We start from the raw sequence: 17435 nt of genomic DNA, 5'->3' as shown, positions 1-17435 counted from the left end.
GCCGGGTCTTTCCCACATTTCTTACCATATACATATACAGTCTGGCAGTTAATTTATGTATTTTGTATTGTTTGGTGTCATTACAATTTGTGAATGTTTTGGAGGGGAACATATGGGCAGAAAGCCCTATGTTGATATAGAGTAAAGTACAAGCAAAGCTTAGATGTAGATCGGGTATACAGGAATAGTGCACTTTTCCTTACAAAGTTCCAAATAATCGAACAGAAACAATACATCCCAAGCACTCCCACGTGATGAATGAAAGACGTGGGAGTACTGGGAATGCGTTGTTTCTCTTATATAATTACAGGTGTTACATCTACTACAATGGAAGGACCTATGGGCTTTCTTAGGGATCAGTGTTTCATTAGTGGGTTATTCATAATGACTATGGACAGGTATATCTTTGAGCTACGAGAGACCGATTGGAAATTAGGTTTTATTCCTGTATGACTATTCTAAATATTAAACAAAGTACTACCTATAATCTGAAATTGTAATTGGAAGCCTCAAGAAAAAAAAAAAAGTGGAGTATATGTAGTGTCTTAAGGTGGTGTATGTTCAGGGTTTAGATATTTTTGGTTACCTGAAAGCAGTAATAGAAAAAGGAGCCCTTTTTATTGGTCGTTTTTTCCCAGTAGATAAGTTGATTTGGTTCATCTCTAGGTAGGAAACAGAATGAATGCAATGAACACATTTGTACAGTTTTTCAATAACAAATGCAAATTAAAATGGTGATCCATTAGTACAAAAATTAACCACCAGTAAAGATTATGTAATAAGATAAAATATAGGGAGAATAATAAAATCATTGTTATATAGCACAGATAATTTAAAGAAACAATGATTGTGTTCTAAAAGAAAATATAACCTAAGTTATGGATTCCCATGGCTCAATAACACAGAAATGCTGTACTTATCCAGGGTTAGAAGGGCAAAGTGGCAACTACAGCCTGAGAAGTACTGTACATGAACCATATGAATTTGGGCAACTCACAGTGTTTCACTTGTATCACAATTAAACTGGGAGTATATTGGGCAGAGAAGTTATAGAATGTGTAGGGTTTATCAGAGGTGACAAATCATACACTTGCAGTATTAATAATGGCTCCACATTATATTATTTGTAGTATTTAATTAGAGTGTACAGATGCAGGATCCCAGCTTTCAAAGACATGTATGGAACATCGCTTTCATACATTCCACTCACTTGTTATGAGGTGTAGTTCAGGATGACTGCAGTGAGCCAAGAGGAAAAAAAATGTATCTTGCAGCTTTCCAAGCCCACTGTTACATTCTCAGTGAAGCAATTTGTAATTAAATTACTGCCTTAGATGTGTGAAATGCACCAGAAATGTCTAGCACTCATTAACAAACATACCGTATTAAAACTTCGCAGGCTACACATATGAACACGACTCTCACCATAAATTTACAAACAAAATATACCTGGTGCATAGGGGAGAAAACAGACCAAAGAGACACTAGAGAAAGTGACCAGAGGGGGTCAATAAAGCCCCAATAAACTGTGCTCACGGTAAGCTAAAGTAATAGCAGGTATATGGCAACAGTGCATTAACTGAAAGTCCAGCTCCCCTAAATAGGGGTAATCACAACAAGGTCCCACGAGAACACCAAGCACAGAAACGGAAAATAACTTTTTAATAAATCTTACAATCCGACAAATACCTGACGGGATATATACAGTGATGATTAAAATCCCCAACGGCGAGATGGAGGCAAAGGTGTGTGGACACACCTAACCCTAAACCTACAGCAAACAGTTTACTCATGGCAGTTATCATCCAACACACATGATAAATAGCATCACAACAGGCCAATTTCTTCGTCTTAGACGAAACTGTTCAAATATGACAGAGTTTAGGACACGGGCCAAAGACACGACCAGGCGCTTCATCTAAAGGGTATATAAGAAAACCATAATCAAAAAGGCATACCGACGAGTAATAAATATCCCAGACCGTCACTATTGACTGACAATTCACGCACTGCCGACGTGTATACGGAGACTGTCCGTTTTGTCGGCACTTAAAGCAAATCAGTGGGGATCAATGTCACATCTTCCAGAAACACTGGCATATCTTACTACAGGATGATGATCTCTCTCAGGTTCTCCAGTCTACACCCAATATGGTTTGTTGTCGACCACGGAACCATAGGGACAGATTGGTACGTAACCATTATCAGACACAAACAACTAGAACTTGGCTAAGTCCCAACCATTTGAGACATTTGCATGTGGATGCTGTAAGTCGTGTCCATTCATTAAGGTTAGCAAGGAATTTTCTGACTCTCAATCTGTGGCTACGTACAAAGTCAATAGTTTCATCAACTATCTTACTACAGGGGAAGTGTATCTAATCATATGTTGCTGTAGAAAACAATGCCGGTGAGACGCACAGACCATTTAAAATCCCCTTACACAGTCCCCTTATTTCAGGGGCTCAAATGATTGGACAAATTAACACAATCATAAATAAAATGTTCATTTTGAATACTTTGTCGAGAATCCTTTGCAGGCAATGACTGCTTGAAGTATGGAACGCATGGACATCAACAAACGCTGGGTTTCCTCCTTTGTGATGCTTTGCAAGGCCTTTACTGCAGCCGTCTTCAGTTGTTTGTTTTGTGGGTCTTTCTGCCTTAAGTTTTGTCTTCAGCAAGTAAAATGCATGCTCGATAGGGTTGAGATCAGGTGATTGACTCAGCCATTGCAGAATATTTCACTTCTTTGCATTAAAAAACTCCTGGGTTGCTTTCGCAGTATGTTTTGGGTCATTGTCCACCTGTAAAGTGAAGCGCCGTCCAATCAACTTTGATGAATTTGGCTGAATTGGAGCAGACAATATATCCCTTTACACTTCAGAATTCGTCTGGCTGCTTCTGTCTCATCATCAATAAACACTAGTGACCCAGTGCTATTGGAAGCCATGCATGCCCATGCCATCACATTGCCTCCACCGTGTTTTACAGATGTGGTATGCTTCGGATCATGAGCCGTTCCAAGCCTTCTCCATACTTTTTTCTTCCCATCATTCTGGTACAGGTTGATCTTAGTTTCATATGTCCAAAGAATGCTGTTCCAGAACTGGGCTGGCTTTATTAAATATTGTTTTGCAAAGTCTAATCTGACCTTTCTATTCTTGAGGCTTATGAATGGTTTGCACCTTGTGGTGAACCCTCTGTATTTGCTCTCGTGAAGTGTTTTCTTTATGGTAGACTTGGATAATGATATGCCTACCTCCTGGAGAGTATTCTTCACTTGGCTGGATGCTGTGAAGGGGTTTTTCTTTACCATGGAAAGGATCCTACGATCATCCACCACTGTTGTCTTCCGTGGACGTCAAGGCCTTTTTTTTGTTGCAGAGCTCACCAATGCGTTTTGTTTTCTCAGAATGTACCAAACTGTTGATTTGGCCACTCCTAATGTTCCTGCTATCTCTGATGGATTTTTTTTTTTTTTTTTTGCAGCCTTAGGATGCCCTGTTTCCCTTGCATTGAGAGCTCCTTTGACCGCATGTTGTGGGTTCACAGCAACAGCTTCCAAATCCGAATGCCACACTTGGAATCAACTCCAGACCTTTTACCTGCTTAATTGATGATGAAATAACGAAGGAATAGCCTACCCCTGTCCATGAAACAGCTTTTGAGTCAATTGTCCAATTACTTTTTGTCCCTTGAAAAAGAGGGGGCTACATATTAAAGAGATGTAATTCCTAAACCCTTCCTCCAATTTGGATGTGAATACCCTCAAATTAAAGCTGATAGACTGCACTTTAAGCCCATATTCATTATTTAACTAACTTGAATTTATTTTGGTTCACAGCCGAAATAACAAAAACTTGTATCAGTGTCCAATTATTTCCGGACCTAACTGTATAGTTAATATACTTGGAATATCTTGCTGGTATTAAGTGCAGTTTATTGAGGCTCTAGTGACCCCCTGTGGTCACTTTCTCTAGTGTCTTACGTATTAAAACCTCTCCAATAACACAAAAAGTCAATGTTTTTATGATGGATATAATTTTTTTTTTTTTTTTTTTAAAAGCAACATCCCACAGGTACCTATATTTTTGGCTACAGAGAATAGCATTGGGCTATATTTACGAAGCCGTTCTACTACATAAGACACCTTCCAGCACAACTTAGTGAAAATAAACTGCAGGGCCCAGTCATGTAAATCAGCTGCAAGGTGCCTTCTGACACAAGGTTTTTTCTTCTTTTAGAGTAAAACAGCTTGGTTAACATGGCCCATTCACTTACAATCGAGCATTGAGGCGTCTTCCAGCACATAAGGAGTTTTAAAGCAGCAGTCCCAGCTGCCGTTTATTTATTTTATTTTTTCCCTTTAATATGTGCATCAATAATTAATTAGCCAAGTTGCCGATCTATCAAGATTCGGCTCGAAGGATCACTAAATGGCTGTCAGTGCAGCAGAAGAGGACCAAAGATGAAACATTCTGTGGGAAAGATCATGTGGCAAGGCAGTCACTAGATACAATTAGTGCACTGCTGGAGAAAGGGCAGGGCACAAAAAGGGGTGTGCCAGAGAGAAAGAAGATGTCACTTTGTAAATGGATGCTATAGAAACAAAAAAATGCTGGTTACATTATAATACATTAAAAATGTAATTAAGAGTTGTTTAAAAAAATGCTATAAGTTTTTTCTTATAGTACAGAACTGATTTATTTAAAAAGAAAAAAAAAGTAGGACATTGCTTGGTCTGCAGCTTTAAGGAATAGACCTTTTTACTAAATTTGGTCTAGTGTGTTGGTAGAGATTGAAGAGGAAATTTGAAGAAGATCCTGTGCTTTTACTATAAAAAAAAAACAAACATGCAATAAATCAGATTTGATTCACATTTTACATGGATGAAAGCAGGAAACAAACCTGTAGGCCTCACAATATCAACTCATCAGTATAAACTCCGTGTTTAGCAAGAAATATGTTACATGAAGACTTACCCCCAAAATCAAGTCTGTAGTTAAACTTTGTAGTTGCAAAAAATACAGATCCAAGTGGGTTCATTTTGAAATTCCTTTCCACTTCTTCGCTGCTAATAGAGCAATGTGTCGTGGAACTGGTCTACAAAACGCATCAAATATAGGAGGGGAAAAAAAAATACAAAACAAAGTAATACTGTACATACACAGTTACAAGTCTGGATGTATGGCATCAACAATGAAATGTAGAGCTGTGTATGGCTAGGTGATGGAATCTACTGAGTAAATACAAGCTGTGACTGTTGCACAGGTAGTGACAGCTATTTCTTTAACACTACAGGTTTCAGTTAACTCCACATGAAAACTCACGGTGCCCCTGTATAAATGTTCAAGTGTGCAGGTAAAAGCATCAAGTCATAGTGGTTGACGGGAAGACGTATTTACTGCTCATACAATGTTACAAATTGTGCAGGCATTAAAAGGAGCAGTTCCTCCTTTTAAGTATGGGAAGCAGGGGTTCTCTGGATTTGAACCATGTTAATTTCTGCTCAGGGAAGTCCATGGTTCCCTAATACTTACCATGGTGGGCGTCACTGGAATCATCCCCTCCAGGATTAAATCTCCTGCGTTACGCAGGCCAATAGGAAGCCAGAACGTCATTTGAGACACCAAAGACTGAGTTGCTCATAATCCCACCTAAAGCAAGCTCTATTGAGCTCTTTATCAGTTAATAGCACTACAATTCATCCAGTTCTCCAAACCCATTGTTTAGGCGCCATATTTGAATCTTTTAGCATCCTGTAATCTTAAGGCTGGGATAATACACTCTGCTTGCTTGCGAGAGTGCGAGCGCATGCCGTGCAGCGCAGCTCTAGTACAAGCGATCTGTAAACTCTTCAGGAAAGTGATATTCAGGCGATGGAAGGCGTGTTGGGGGGGCGAGGCGCACGGCCGTGACGTCACGTGGCTGGTTTGCCCTCATTGGCTGAACAACCGCCGTAACCATTGCTCGGCCGCCGCGCCAAAAGACAAAAATCTTTGTCTTTTGAAACGCGGTCCCGCCATCGCGCTCAGTCATAGGGAGTCTGCAATTTGTTTTTGCTGCCCGCGAGCACAAAAGCAGAGAAAATGCCCTGACTAATGCTATGGTAAAATCTTACTTTTTTCTTCATAACATTGATACAATACGACCTTTTTTCTGTTGTTCTACTACTAAAAAGTTCATGCATGCCCTTATCCCCCCTCTCATCTGTACTATTACAACAATCTCCTATGGCGCCTCCCTGTTTTGTACACTGGAAATATATTCAAAATGCTGCTGTGAGGATAACTCTGCCTGTCTACTCCAGAGAACTCTGCTAGCTCCCTATTAAAATTCTACATTTACTACAAAATTCTTCTTCCCTACTTCAATGCTCTCAACTCCTTAGATCTGGTTTAAGCTCTCGCTATACCCATACTTGCTCCTTATGCTTTGCCCAGGTCTGTCTTCTCTCTACCAGGTCACTACATCTCTCCTACACCTACAGCCTCTCTCACATGGCGGCCCTGTACCTCTGGACTACCTCCATCTCCATGACCAACAAAATCATCTCTCCTCTCCATCTCCAAAACTTCAATCTCGTTTGTTTAATTAGTCCTAGATGATCACTGCTCAAACTACAGTATGCTCTTATATGTACATTAACCATTGCACTTAAATGTACTCTGTCTGTTAGTTGCCCCACATGCCAATTAGATTGTAAGCTCTTTTGGAAAAAGACTCCTTTTTCCCCAATGTTACATTTATGCATTGATGCACTTATCCTATATATACGTATTATTATATACCATATATTGTAATTTTCGTAAAAATTGTAAAGAGCTGCATACCTGGTGGTTGCTATAAAAATATATTAACCTGTAAATTCGCCCCTAAATTGCAATTGAAAAAAAATATATGGGTACCAGCAGTAATTTTCAATGATCATAGCTTCAGTACATTCCTTATATTCAGTTATGCTAAAGGCAGGCATATCGATTTTAAGTAACCTGCAATTTGCCAGAACTCCTAAGCAGGGGGAATCTCTGTGATAAGATACCAGCAGTCCAACTCCAGGGGAACCTTTGGTACAGGTAAATTAAAAATATATATATTTAAAAAAAAAAAAGGAATTTCTGCTTTAAAACTAATGCAGGTGAATCACAGAGCTTTAAAGCTTCTATGATTGAGGCCGAGATATGGAGTGCCTTTAATAATGATAACCCAATATCTTTGACAAAGGGCTGTGGTAAGAACTGTCAAGACGTCAATTGAACAGTAAATAGCATACAGTATGCAACTACCAAGCCTTTAACGAACAGATAAAATGAAGGGCGCTAAGCTTTAGCATGCCTTAATTCATTTGAATAGAAGTGAACCTTTAGTGAACCTGGGCCCAAGACTCGCAGGGTGATACCAAGGGGATATTGACTTGAATGGGGATTTATGGATGAAAAAGGCCCAAATGGCTGTTTTGGACAGTACAGAATAAGGCCCAAAGTTAGTTGGTGCTAAATGTCAGAGAAAATACACCACAATAACACATTAAACATAAATTAAAACTATGCTCCCCATACATAAAATATATAAAGATTAAAGCAGCAATGCCACCCAAAATAGCTGGTGATTATTTGTACATAATTGGAACTGGTGAGTTGGTGCACTTCCAGGATTTTTAAAAATCTGCTAATCTGCAATGGATCAGATCAGCCCCTCAGGTTCCAATTATGTTAAAGAAAAAACTGAAGTCAATGAAGTTGCTCTTTCCAACCATCGTCTTCCAATGCAATTATACAGTTTCAACATCAAAACAAGTTAACGCAAAAAATATCTAATAGGGCAGCACACTTTCCAATTTAATTTCTGGCTGGATCCAAAAAAAAAACAAGTAATAGGGCTAGACATGTACAGCAATGTAATTGTATGCATATCAAGAGAGATATGCCATACTTCAACATATAGTAAGCATAACATCTGTACAATAACATATTACCTTAGTTTTATAGCGAGTTGCTTTGTGGAAAATTGCACTTGGCTGCCTGAGAAACTGTAATAAAATTAGCTGTGGCACAGTGCAAAGCCAATGTCAAGATACTGTAGACTAGAGGCTGGATTTGGCCCATGGGCAACAAGTTGAAAACCCCTGTTACAGGAAATAGTGCGTTAATAAAATAGGGGGAAATATGTGATGTGTTTTAAAGGGTATGTGCTTGTACTGCAACACGTTCTGCACATATGTTCTCTTATCAAATACAAGTCATACAATAGTCATATAATTTTAGGTTACCTCGAACATATGCCACTTGCCGCACTCTGCCAAGTAAAACCAGCCCCATTGTGTTTCTGAGATGTCCATGGCCTCCAAATCTTCATTTTTTATAGTCGTTCCCATTTCTTCTTTAATATATTCTACCTGTAATGTAATATACAAGCATTTAAATGTTTTTACTGATCATTAAAAAATACAGACCGATGGCCAAAGAACCAGGTACACGAGGGATGAGGGAGTGTGTCGTGGACTTGCACAATGGTAAATCGGCAGCTTCTTGGTGCAGTAAGCTGCAAGGTAGCCAAGCTTAGGTATAGGGTAGAAGTAGGGTGGGGAGGGAAAACAAGAAGGGGCTGATAGTGTAATAAATTACAAAACACCTTTAAAGCTGCAGTTCAGGCTCCCGTGTTTTTTTTTTTTTAGTTTTTTTTTTAAAAACTTCAATAGTTTTATCTAGGCAATCTCTACTTACCTAAAAAAACTGCATAGCTGTTGGTTAATTCGTTCTCCGTCTATTGATCGGCAAAGTTTGGCGACATCTTTAAATATGGGGAATGTAAATCGTTGCTATAGGAACAAGAATGCTTGTTAAAATAGAATACAAGAACATTGGTCTTTCAAAGTTTTTTTTTTAAAACAGAAAATGCTAAAAGTATTTTTTCTTACTACAGAACTGATTTATTAAAAAAACACACATGCAGGATATTGCCTGAACTGCAGCTTTAATACACATACACATTAAAAAAACCCTGATGGCGTACTCACAATTTGCACTGCCACTCCGAATGTCACCTACTGTCCGGCCTTCCTGCCTCTCAATTATCTCCCCTACAATCTATCCTAAACAATACTGCTAGAATCACTTTACTCTCTCCTAAATCTGTCTCAGCGTCTCTCCTGCTGAAATCCCTCTTATGGCTTCCAAATCCCTCTTATGGCTTATGTATCACTCAATTCTCCTCCTCACTTTAAAGGCTATACACTCTTCTGCCTCTCCTTACATCTCAGCCCTAGTTTCTCGCTATACCCTTGGCCGACTCTTGTATTCTGCTCATGTATGTCTTGTCTACCTCTCTTCTCTCTAAAGTCCTCTCCCTCCTACAACCTCTCCACAACACCTCTGGATTGTCCTTCCCCTCAATATCCAACTGGCACCCTCCCTCCACCTTTAAAACTTATGTAAAAACACAAGTCTTTAACAAAGCAAACAGGTAGCTCCGCTGGCTGATACTAAACATCTCGGATGCACTGACCTTGACCCCTTACAGACACTTACCTTAACACCCTTCTACTGTCTCTAAGTTCTCTCTAATTACCATGTAGGTTGTAAGCTCCTTGGGGCAGGGACTCCCTTTCCTTTTGTCACTCATGTCTGTAGCGCTTTTTCCCATTATGTGTTATAATATTATGTCACGTGAATTACTGCTGTGAAGCGCTATGTACCCGGTTGGCGTTATAGAACTAAAGATATACATACAGTCATGTGAAAAGGAAAGTACACCCTCTTTGAATTCCATGGTTTTACATATCAGGACATAATAACAATCATCTGTTCCTTAGCAGGTCTTAAAATTAGGTAAATACAACAACACATGACATATTACACCGTGTCATGATTTAACAAAAATAAAGCCAAAATGGAGAAGCTGTGTGAGAAAAACTAAGTACACCCTTACTGCTTCCATAGGAATTAAGATGCTAAGTAGCAGACAGGTGCTGCTAATCAAATGCCCTCGATTAATTGATCATCAGCAAGTGTGACCACCTCTATAAAAGCCAAAGTTTTATCAGTTTGCTGGTCTGGAGCATTCAGGTGTGTGTTAACACAATGCCAAGGAGGAAAGACATCAGCAATGATCTTAGCGAAGCAATTGTTGCTGCCCATCAATCTAGAAAGGGTTATAAGGCCATTTCCAAACAATTTAAAGACCATCATTCTACAGTGAGAAAGATTATTCTAAAGTGGAAAACATTCAAGACAGTTGCCAATCTTTCCAGGAGTGGACTCCCAGCAAATACACCCCAAGGCCAGACCGTGCAATGCTCAGAGAAATTGCAAAAAACCCAAGAGTTACATCTCAGACTCTACAGGCCTCAGTTAGCATGCTAAATGTTAAAGTTCATGACCGTACAATTAGAAAAAGATTGAACAAGTATGGTTTGTTTGGAAGGGTTGCCAGGAGAAAGCCTCTTCTCTCTAAAAAGAACATAGCAGCACGGCTTAGGTTTGCAAAGTTGCATCTGAACAAACCACAAGACATCTGGAACAATGTCCTTTGGACAGACGAGACCAAAGTGGAGATATTTGGCCATAATGCCCAGTGTCACATTTGGCAAAAACCAAACACAGCATATCAGCACAAACACATCATAGCAACTGTCAAGCACGGTGGTGGAGGGGTGATCATTTGGGCTTGTTTTCAGCCACAGGACCTGGAACCTTGCAGTCATTGAATCGACATTTAAAACCAGAGACATAACATAAAACACAGACAGAGCTCAGTGCACATCCAGTATAAGTTATTGAATCGACCATGAACTCCTCTGTATACCAAAGTATTCTAGAGTCAAATGTGAGGACATCTGTCCGACAGCTAAAGCTTGGCCGAAATTGGGTCATGCAACAGAACCCTGATCCCAAGCACACCAGCAAATCTACAACAGAATGGCTGAAAAAGAATCAAAGTCCAGACCTCAACCCGATTGAAATGCTGTGGCAGGACCTTAAGAGAGCTGTGAATAAACAAATGCCTGCAAACCTCAATGAACTGAAGCAACATTGTAAAGAAGAGTGGGCCAAAATTCCTCCACAACGATGTGAGAGACTGATAAAGTCATACAGAAAATGATTACTTCAAGTTATTGCTGCTAAAGGCTTTTCTACAAGCTATTGAATCATAAGGTGTACTTAGTTTTTCACACATGGCTTCTCCATTTTGGTGAAATAAATCATGACACGGTGTAATATGGCATGTGTTGTTGTTCATCTGAGGTTGTATTTACCTAATTTTAAGACCTGCTAAGGAACAGTGATTGTTATGTCCTGATATGTAACACGATGGAATTCAACGAGGGTGTACTTTCTTTTTCACATGACTGGACCTGACGAGGGGGAGTGTTTCCCTGAAACATTGTGCTTTTCCTGCAAATAAATGCATACTTTTTTTTTAATGTCATTTTGACTTGGCTAAATGTTGTTCCTATGTGCAGAGGGATATTCTGTTCTGAATTTGTTTGATTGTTTAAGGTTAACATACATACAAAAAAAAGAACTGTTTAAAATGTGCTCATAGAAAGTAGACAACTTTGTATCCCAAGGATTTTCATGAGAAATACAAGAAATCAAAAGCCATAAATAGACAACTCTCCTTGTCTACTTTAAAGGTAAGCTCCAGTCTAGAAATATATAATCACTATTCTTATGTCAACATATTTTAAAATAGTTGTGGTTATCCGGTTTACCTCTTGTCTAGCCAGTGTGTGTGTGTGTGTGTGTGTTTCTGTTCACCTCTTTGGGCTCTCCCCCTTCGTTGGTTGCGTGTTTCTAGCTGGCACATACATGTATTAAATTGCATTTTTAGAGGCCTGGCCTTGTTTGGAATTCCACTCACCATACAGTAATAATATTATTATTATTATTAAGTTTTTACGTTGCGCTTAACAGAGACATTTTGCAGGCTGAGGTCCCTGCCCCGTGGAGCTTACAATCTATTTTTTGGCGCCTCAGGCACAAGGAGATAAAGTGACTTGCCCAAGGTCACAAGGAGCCGACACCAGGAATTGAACCAGGCTCCCCTGCTTCAAACTCTCAGTGCCAGTCACTGTCTTTACTCACTGAGCCACTCCTTCTCCCCTACGTATGGTCTATACTCACCTCTACCATCCCACAGGGCACTTTCATTGAAACTGAAAGGGTTAAAATTACTAGTCTGTCCTCCATTTTGTGAATTTATGATGTAGCCAGGTCCCCCCTGCCCCCCCCCCTGGTGCCGCCGAGTCCAATGGTGGCCCCGCCAGCCGATTGCAAGGGTGAGGGCGGTCAGGATCCTGCTTGGGGGTTGCCGGGGACGTGTGCGGCCGGTTGCCAAGGCCGCGATCGCGTTGCAGGGCTCCCGGCGCTCCCGAAGCAGGGCGGTGAGGGCGCCGCCATTGCGCATTGTCTCGCGCATGCGCAGTGAGAGCCAGGCGCCGGGAGGACCCCAAACAGCTCGCGCATGCGCAGGAAGGAGCCCGCGAAACCCTAGCCTACCAGGGAAGGCTCTAAGCAGGGACTACGCGTCCCATGAGCCTCTGCGCACCCCACGTGACGCCAAGTAGCCAATAGGTCTAGAGTATCTCCCTGTGGAGGGAGATAGATACATTTTGCGCGCTTAGCCCACGCTAGTCAGTGCTGAATCAAGAGAGCTAGGGGAAGGAGGTGAGTGCAGGGGTCTGTGACCCACTGCATTAGGCCAGGTAACCCCCTAGGCCAAAGATAGGTTCTCACTCCCCAGCTTGTGGTGCTACAGTGACAGGCCCTAGGTTAGGGACCCTGTCACAGTAGTACTAGTGATAGATAGGGACACAGCGGACGCTGCGCTTCCTGAAAAGAGACTTGGGCTCAAGTCTGTGCCCCAGAGACAGAGACTATCCCAAGGGTGGGATCGCCCCTGGCGGACCCCGTGCGAGGAAACACAGGATCAGACGGAATCACCAAGCGGCAGATCCTTTGCGATGTGGCGTGCAGGTCCGAGTGCAAGAGCGCTCGGCAGGTTCCCCATAAGAGCACCAACGTATACCATATTCATTATCCTTACACATAGTGGCAGCGCTGACCACGGGACAAAGCGGTTAGGCTCTGGACACGGTGTGGGTATACACAGTGGGGGGTAGGTACACTCCTAGTGGAGTGAGAGACATTGTGAGGACTGAGTTACACGGTGGAGTTACCCCCTAGGGGGTGTGTTAGAAGTGTATTTTATAAGTGTGTGTTATTGCCTGCATATATATAAACTGGTTATATACATCCTCGTGTATGTACTTACTATATATGTGGGTCCTGTGTAGGCAACCTTCTACATTTCTAGAACCCTGCACAGGTGGAGGCGCTGTAAATCAGATCGAGCTGACGAACTTACCCCAGGTTCCCAACAAGCGGAGGCTCAGGCCTCTTGTGAACCTACAGGTATATGCACCACACCTGGTAACATAGGTTTCCACCCACACACACTGTATCTGTGATTGGGATAGAGGGAATACCCGTTACATTTGGAGGCGCTGCTGAGATTCAGACCTGGGGTGCCCTATTCAAAACAGTATCATAAGAGATCAGCAACATGGCAATTCCCTCACGTCAAGAGGTCCATGCGTGGGCCACCTCCGTCGAGAAACCACCTAGTCACGTCGTGGCCGTAGGGAACGCCCAGCGTTAGTGGCGGAAACTGACATCCGGGACTCGCTGAGGAAGCTATTAGGACCAGATAAAGTATGGCGCCGTGGCAGGGTGTACGACTACTTGTAATAGGAGCGCCATATTATTCACTGTGGGGCGGGACATATGCCAAGAAACGGCCGCGAACACTCTAGTAGCCCCCGAGTGCCCACCAGAAGGTTACTCCCTTATATACTCGGAATTACCAGTCATACAGGAAATGTTTTCATCAAGGTGTCCCACTCAGGTTCCCGAGGAACCATCCGCCAGTACTTGGCCACTAACTACACCAGTGTCAAGTACTCCAAACCGGGTAGACCGCGTCCCACCCAAAGTCTCCTTTACCCCAAGCGCTCTCACGGGAGCCACTAGTTGGGTTGACAGTCCGCCCCCCTCACCCGCACCCGGCCTCCGTGCGATGAACTCCCGGCCTATCAGAGACAGAACGGTAATTAATGAAGGTTCCGTAATGGGGGTGACACTCCCTCAATTCGTAGAAGCCATCACCATGGTCTCCCAGTCTCAAGGCTACCGGAAACTCAAGGCCTTCTCGGGAGTACTTCCAATACCCCAGGGGGAGGAAGGGATAGACCTTTTGAGGGAGAATGCATTAAAAGTCGTGGAAAAATGGTCGTGCACTGACACCGTAAAAAGGCAGTGTATCATGGAGTGTCTCAGGCCTCCTGCTTCTACCATTGTAACCATCCACAGGGACCAACACCCAGAGTTGATGGCGTTGGAGATAGTGGAGTTCCTGTTGGAAGCATACGGACTAGCAGAAGATGAAGAGCGATCTGGACGAAGTACTTCAATCTTTATCAGAAGGAGGGAGAGGACTTGTCGGCCTTTATACACCGTCTGCAGCTGGTCTTGGGAATCCTACTCAATCGTAAGCTGATTCCTGCCTCTGGGATGGATGAAGCGCTTCATAAGCAGTACCTAAGGGGATCAAGCCCCACTCACCCCATAGCCAATATGCTCCACAGCAAAATAATGGACGGTGGTCCCTCTACATTCACCGAGTTGCTGCGCCAAGTGAAAATGCAGGAAGCACATGCTATGTTACACTCTACCACAAAACCTAAGAGCCCCTCCGTCTCAAAGGGAAAGGGCTCTATGGAGAAGGAAGAGTCTGCTGCCCCGTCCAAGGGGTACAAGCCAAGTCCCACCGACAGACCACCTTCCCAGTCTAAGGTTCGTCCAGAACGGCGCGAGGTTGTGTGCTATAACTGCGATAAGAGAGGTCACTTCGCCAGTAACTGTCCAAAAAGGGAGGGCCATCCAGAGGAAGACCCTCCCGATAGAGGGAAAGCGGCCCGGTCAATGGTCTGCCGCGAACACATGGCGGAATCTGACCCAGAACCCCCTTCTTCTGGAACCGAAGATGTCCCTTCTGACTCCGGCCCCAGTGATGATGCCTCACCAAGGGAAGCTTACAGTAAAGTAGGCCCTGCGGCCATCGTGCCTGTTGTACTGGAAGGGATCTACGCATCGGCCCTACTGGACACGGGGTCACAAGTGACCATAATATACCGCAAGTTCTATGACCAGCACCTTAAACACTGCCCCGAGGTCGGCCGAACATATGAAGGTTAGGAGGTTAAGTAATGAAGACTACCCCATCGATGGGATTGTAAGGGTTCAACTGGAAATACTCCAACTGAACACCGGCAAGAAACACCCCATGCATGTGGCGGCAATGGTATGCCCGGAGCCAAAAGACCAGTGCAAGTATCCAATCATCTTGGGAACCAATACTGATATAGTACAAGCTGTAATCAGAGCCTACTTGAAAGAGAACAACGAGTTACCGCTAGCCAATTCGCTTCTAGATCCCGTCTTACGAGAAGAGTGCAAACGGGTATATGCCTTGGAGCATCACGGGAATCTCTACAATCGTCAACGCGGACTGACGACCATATTACCAGGGGGAGTGCAACGAATGGCCGTCTGGTGCTGTTACCCCGAACGAGAGGAGGACGATCAGCTCTTCTCTTTGGAGAGAACCCCAGAGGAAGAAGTTCAGAGAGGGTATAGGGTACTACCCGAAGTGAGGGAATGGACGACTAAAATTCCTCCACGAACTTACGTGTATGTGCAGAACATCTCCCCATTCCCGATGGAACTTGATGCCGGACAGAGTCTGGGTTGCATATATCCGGTCTGCCCTGTGGAAACCACTCCCCAGGTGAATGCGGCGGCAGCAAATGAGCGGTTAGTCGATTTGGACTTCAACTTCGGCGAGTCGACATTGACAACTGAGTGGGAAGAGCGGCTGACAGCCCAGTTGAATAAACGAAGGATGGTGTTCTCAACGAGTGAGATGGATGTGGGGTGCAGTCGCAGCGCTCAACATACCATTAGACTGAATGACGCCACTCCGTTCCGTGAACGTTCTCGTCGCATCGCCCCTAGGGATGTGGACGATGTAAGGAACGTCTTGCAAGAAATGGGGACCGCTGGGATATTGACGGAGTCTCGGAGCCCTTACGCCTCTCCCATAGTGGTGGTGAGGAAAAAGAATGGGTCCGTACGGCTGTGTGTCGACTATCGGACTCTGAACAACCGTACGATACCGGACCAGTACAACCTTCCTCGCATTGAAGAGATTCTGAATGCTCTGAACGGAAGCCAGTGGTTCAGCGTGCTCGATCTACGATCCGATACCCATGAATGCAGAGGATCAGGAGAAAACAGCCTTAGTCTGTCCCTTGGGGTTCTACCAATTTACTCGTATGCCCCAAGGTATATGTGGGGCTCCTGCTAAGTTCCAATGACTAATGGAGAAGACTATCGGAGACATGAACCCTCGGGAGTGTCTAGTCTACCTGGACGACATCATTGTCTTCGGAAGAACTCTGGAAGAGCACGAAGAGAGATTGCTGAAAGTGATAGACCGTCTTGGGAAAGAAGGGTTGAAATTGCCCTCGACAAGTGTCGCTTCTGTCACACCTCGGTGACTTATGTGGGACACATCGTGTCAGCTCAAGGAATCGCCACTGACCTAGCCAAAGTCGAAGCGGTCGTGAACTGGCCTCGTCCCGAGAATGTTACGGAGCTGCGATCCTTCCTGGGTTTCTGCGGGTATTACCGTCGCTTCGTGGAAGGGTACTCTTGTCGCGCTAAACCCCTGAACAATCTGTTGAAGATATACCCCGAAGATACAGGAAGGAAGGCCACGTCGGCCTGTCAACCTTTTGGCAAAAAATGGACGCCTGAGTGTGAACGGGCCTTCCTGAAGTTGAAGAAAAGTCTGACCGAAGCGCCGGTGCTTGCGTATGCTGACCCAGAACAACCATACGTTCTGCATGTGGATGCAAGTCTAAATGGCTTGGGCGCCGTCTTGCACCAGAAGCACCCCGAGGGCCTTCGCCCTGTGGCTTACATCAGTCGCAGTCTGACACCAAGTGAACAGAAATACCCTGTCCACAAGTTAGAATTTCTGGCTCTCAAATGGGCCATCACGGAAAAACTCCACGACTACCTGTACGGTGTTACGTTTGAGGTAAGGACGGATAACAATCCCCTCACGTACATCAATACCTCGGCCAAATTGGATGCAGCAGGGCACCGATGGTTGGCAGCTCTAAACAATTACCAATTCTCCCTGAAGTATAAGCCGGGCCTTTGAATGTAGGAGCTGACGCCCTATCCCGAAGACCAGGGCTAAGTGCTACTCCACATGATGAGGAATGGGAAGAACTCCCAGGGCCAGGGGTGCGAGCTATGTGTAGCACTGCCGCCATCAACGACCTAGTGGCCTTCTCCGAA

At 43.7% G+C, this 17435-nt stretch overlaps 1 protein-coding gene across 6 annotated transcripts in view; it reads right to left on the bottom strand.

Moving 5' to 3' along the window:
- Window positions 1-538: 538 nt before the first annotated feature.
- Window positions 539-17435, bottom strand: part of PARP11 (poly(ADP-ribose) polymerase family member 11) — a 66519-nt gene continuing 49622 nt past the window's right edge. For 3 of the 6 annotated variants that reach the window (XR_012801957.1, XM_075603087.1, XM_075603085.1), the window contains 4 exons: window positions 8727-8821; window positions 8273-8398; window positions 4986-5106; window positions 539-662 (listed from right to left, as the gene is read on the bottom strand). Coding sequence is in view for 5 of the 6 variants with exons in the window: in XM_075603087.1 (XP_075459202.1) it covers window positions 583-662; window positions 4986-5106; window positions 8273-8377 (306 nt within the window). In the remaining variant the exon portion in view is untranslated. Of the gene's footprint in view, window positions 663-4985; window positions 5107-8272; window positions 8399-8726; window positions 8822-13371; window positions 13496-17435 lie in introns of those variants that run through there. The other 3 variants (XM_075603090.1, XM_075603089.1, XM_075603088.1) reach the window with 2 other exon arrangements.

Source organism: Ascaphus truei, chromosome 5 (genome assembly GCF_040206685.1).
Source record: "Ascaphus truei isolate aAscTru1 chromosome 5, aAscTru1.hap1, whole genome shotgun sequence".
Taxonomy (NCBI): domain Eukaryota; kingdom Metazoa; phylum Chordata; class Amphibia; order Anura; family Ascaphidae; genus Ascaphus; species Ascaphus truei.
This window is presented reverse-complemented; position numbering and strand designations above follow the sequence as displayed.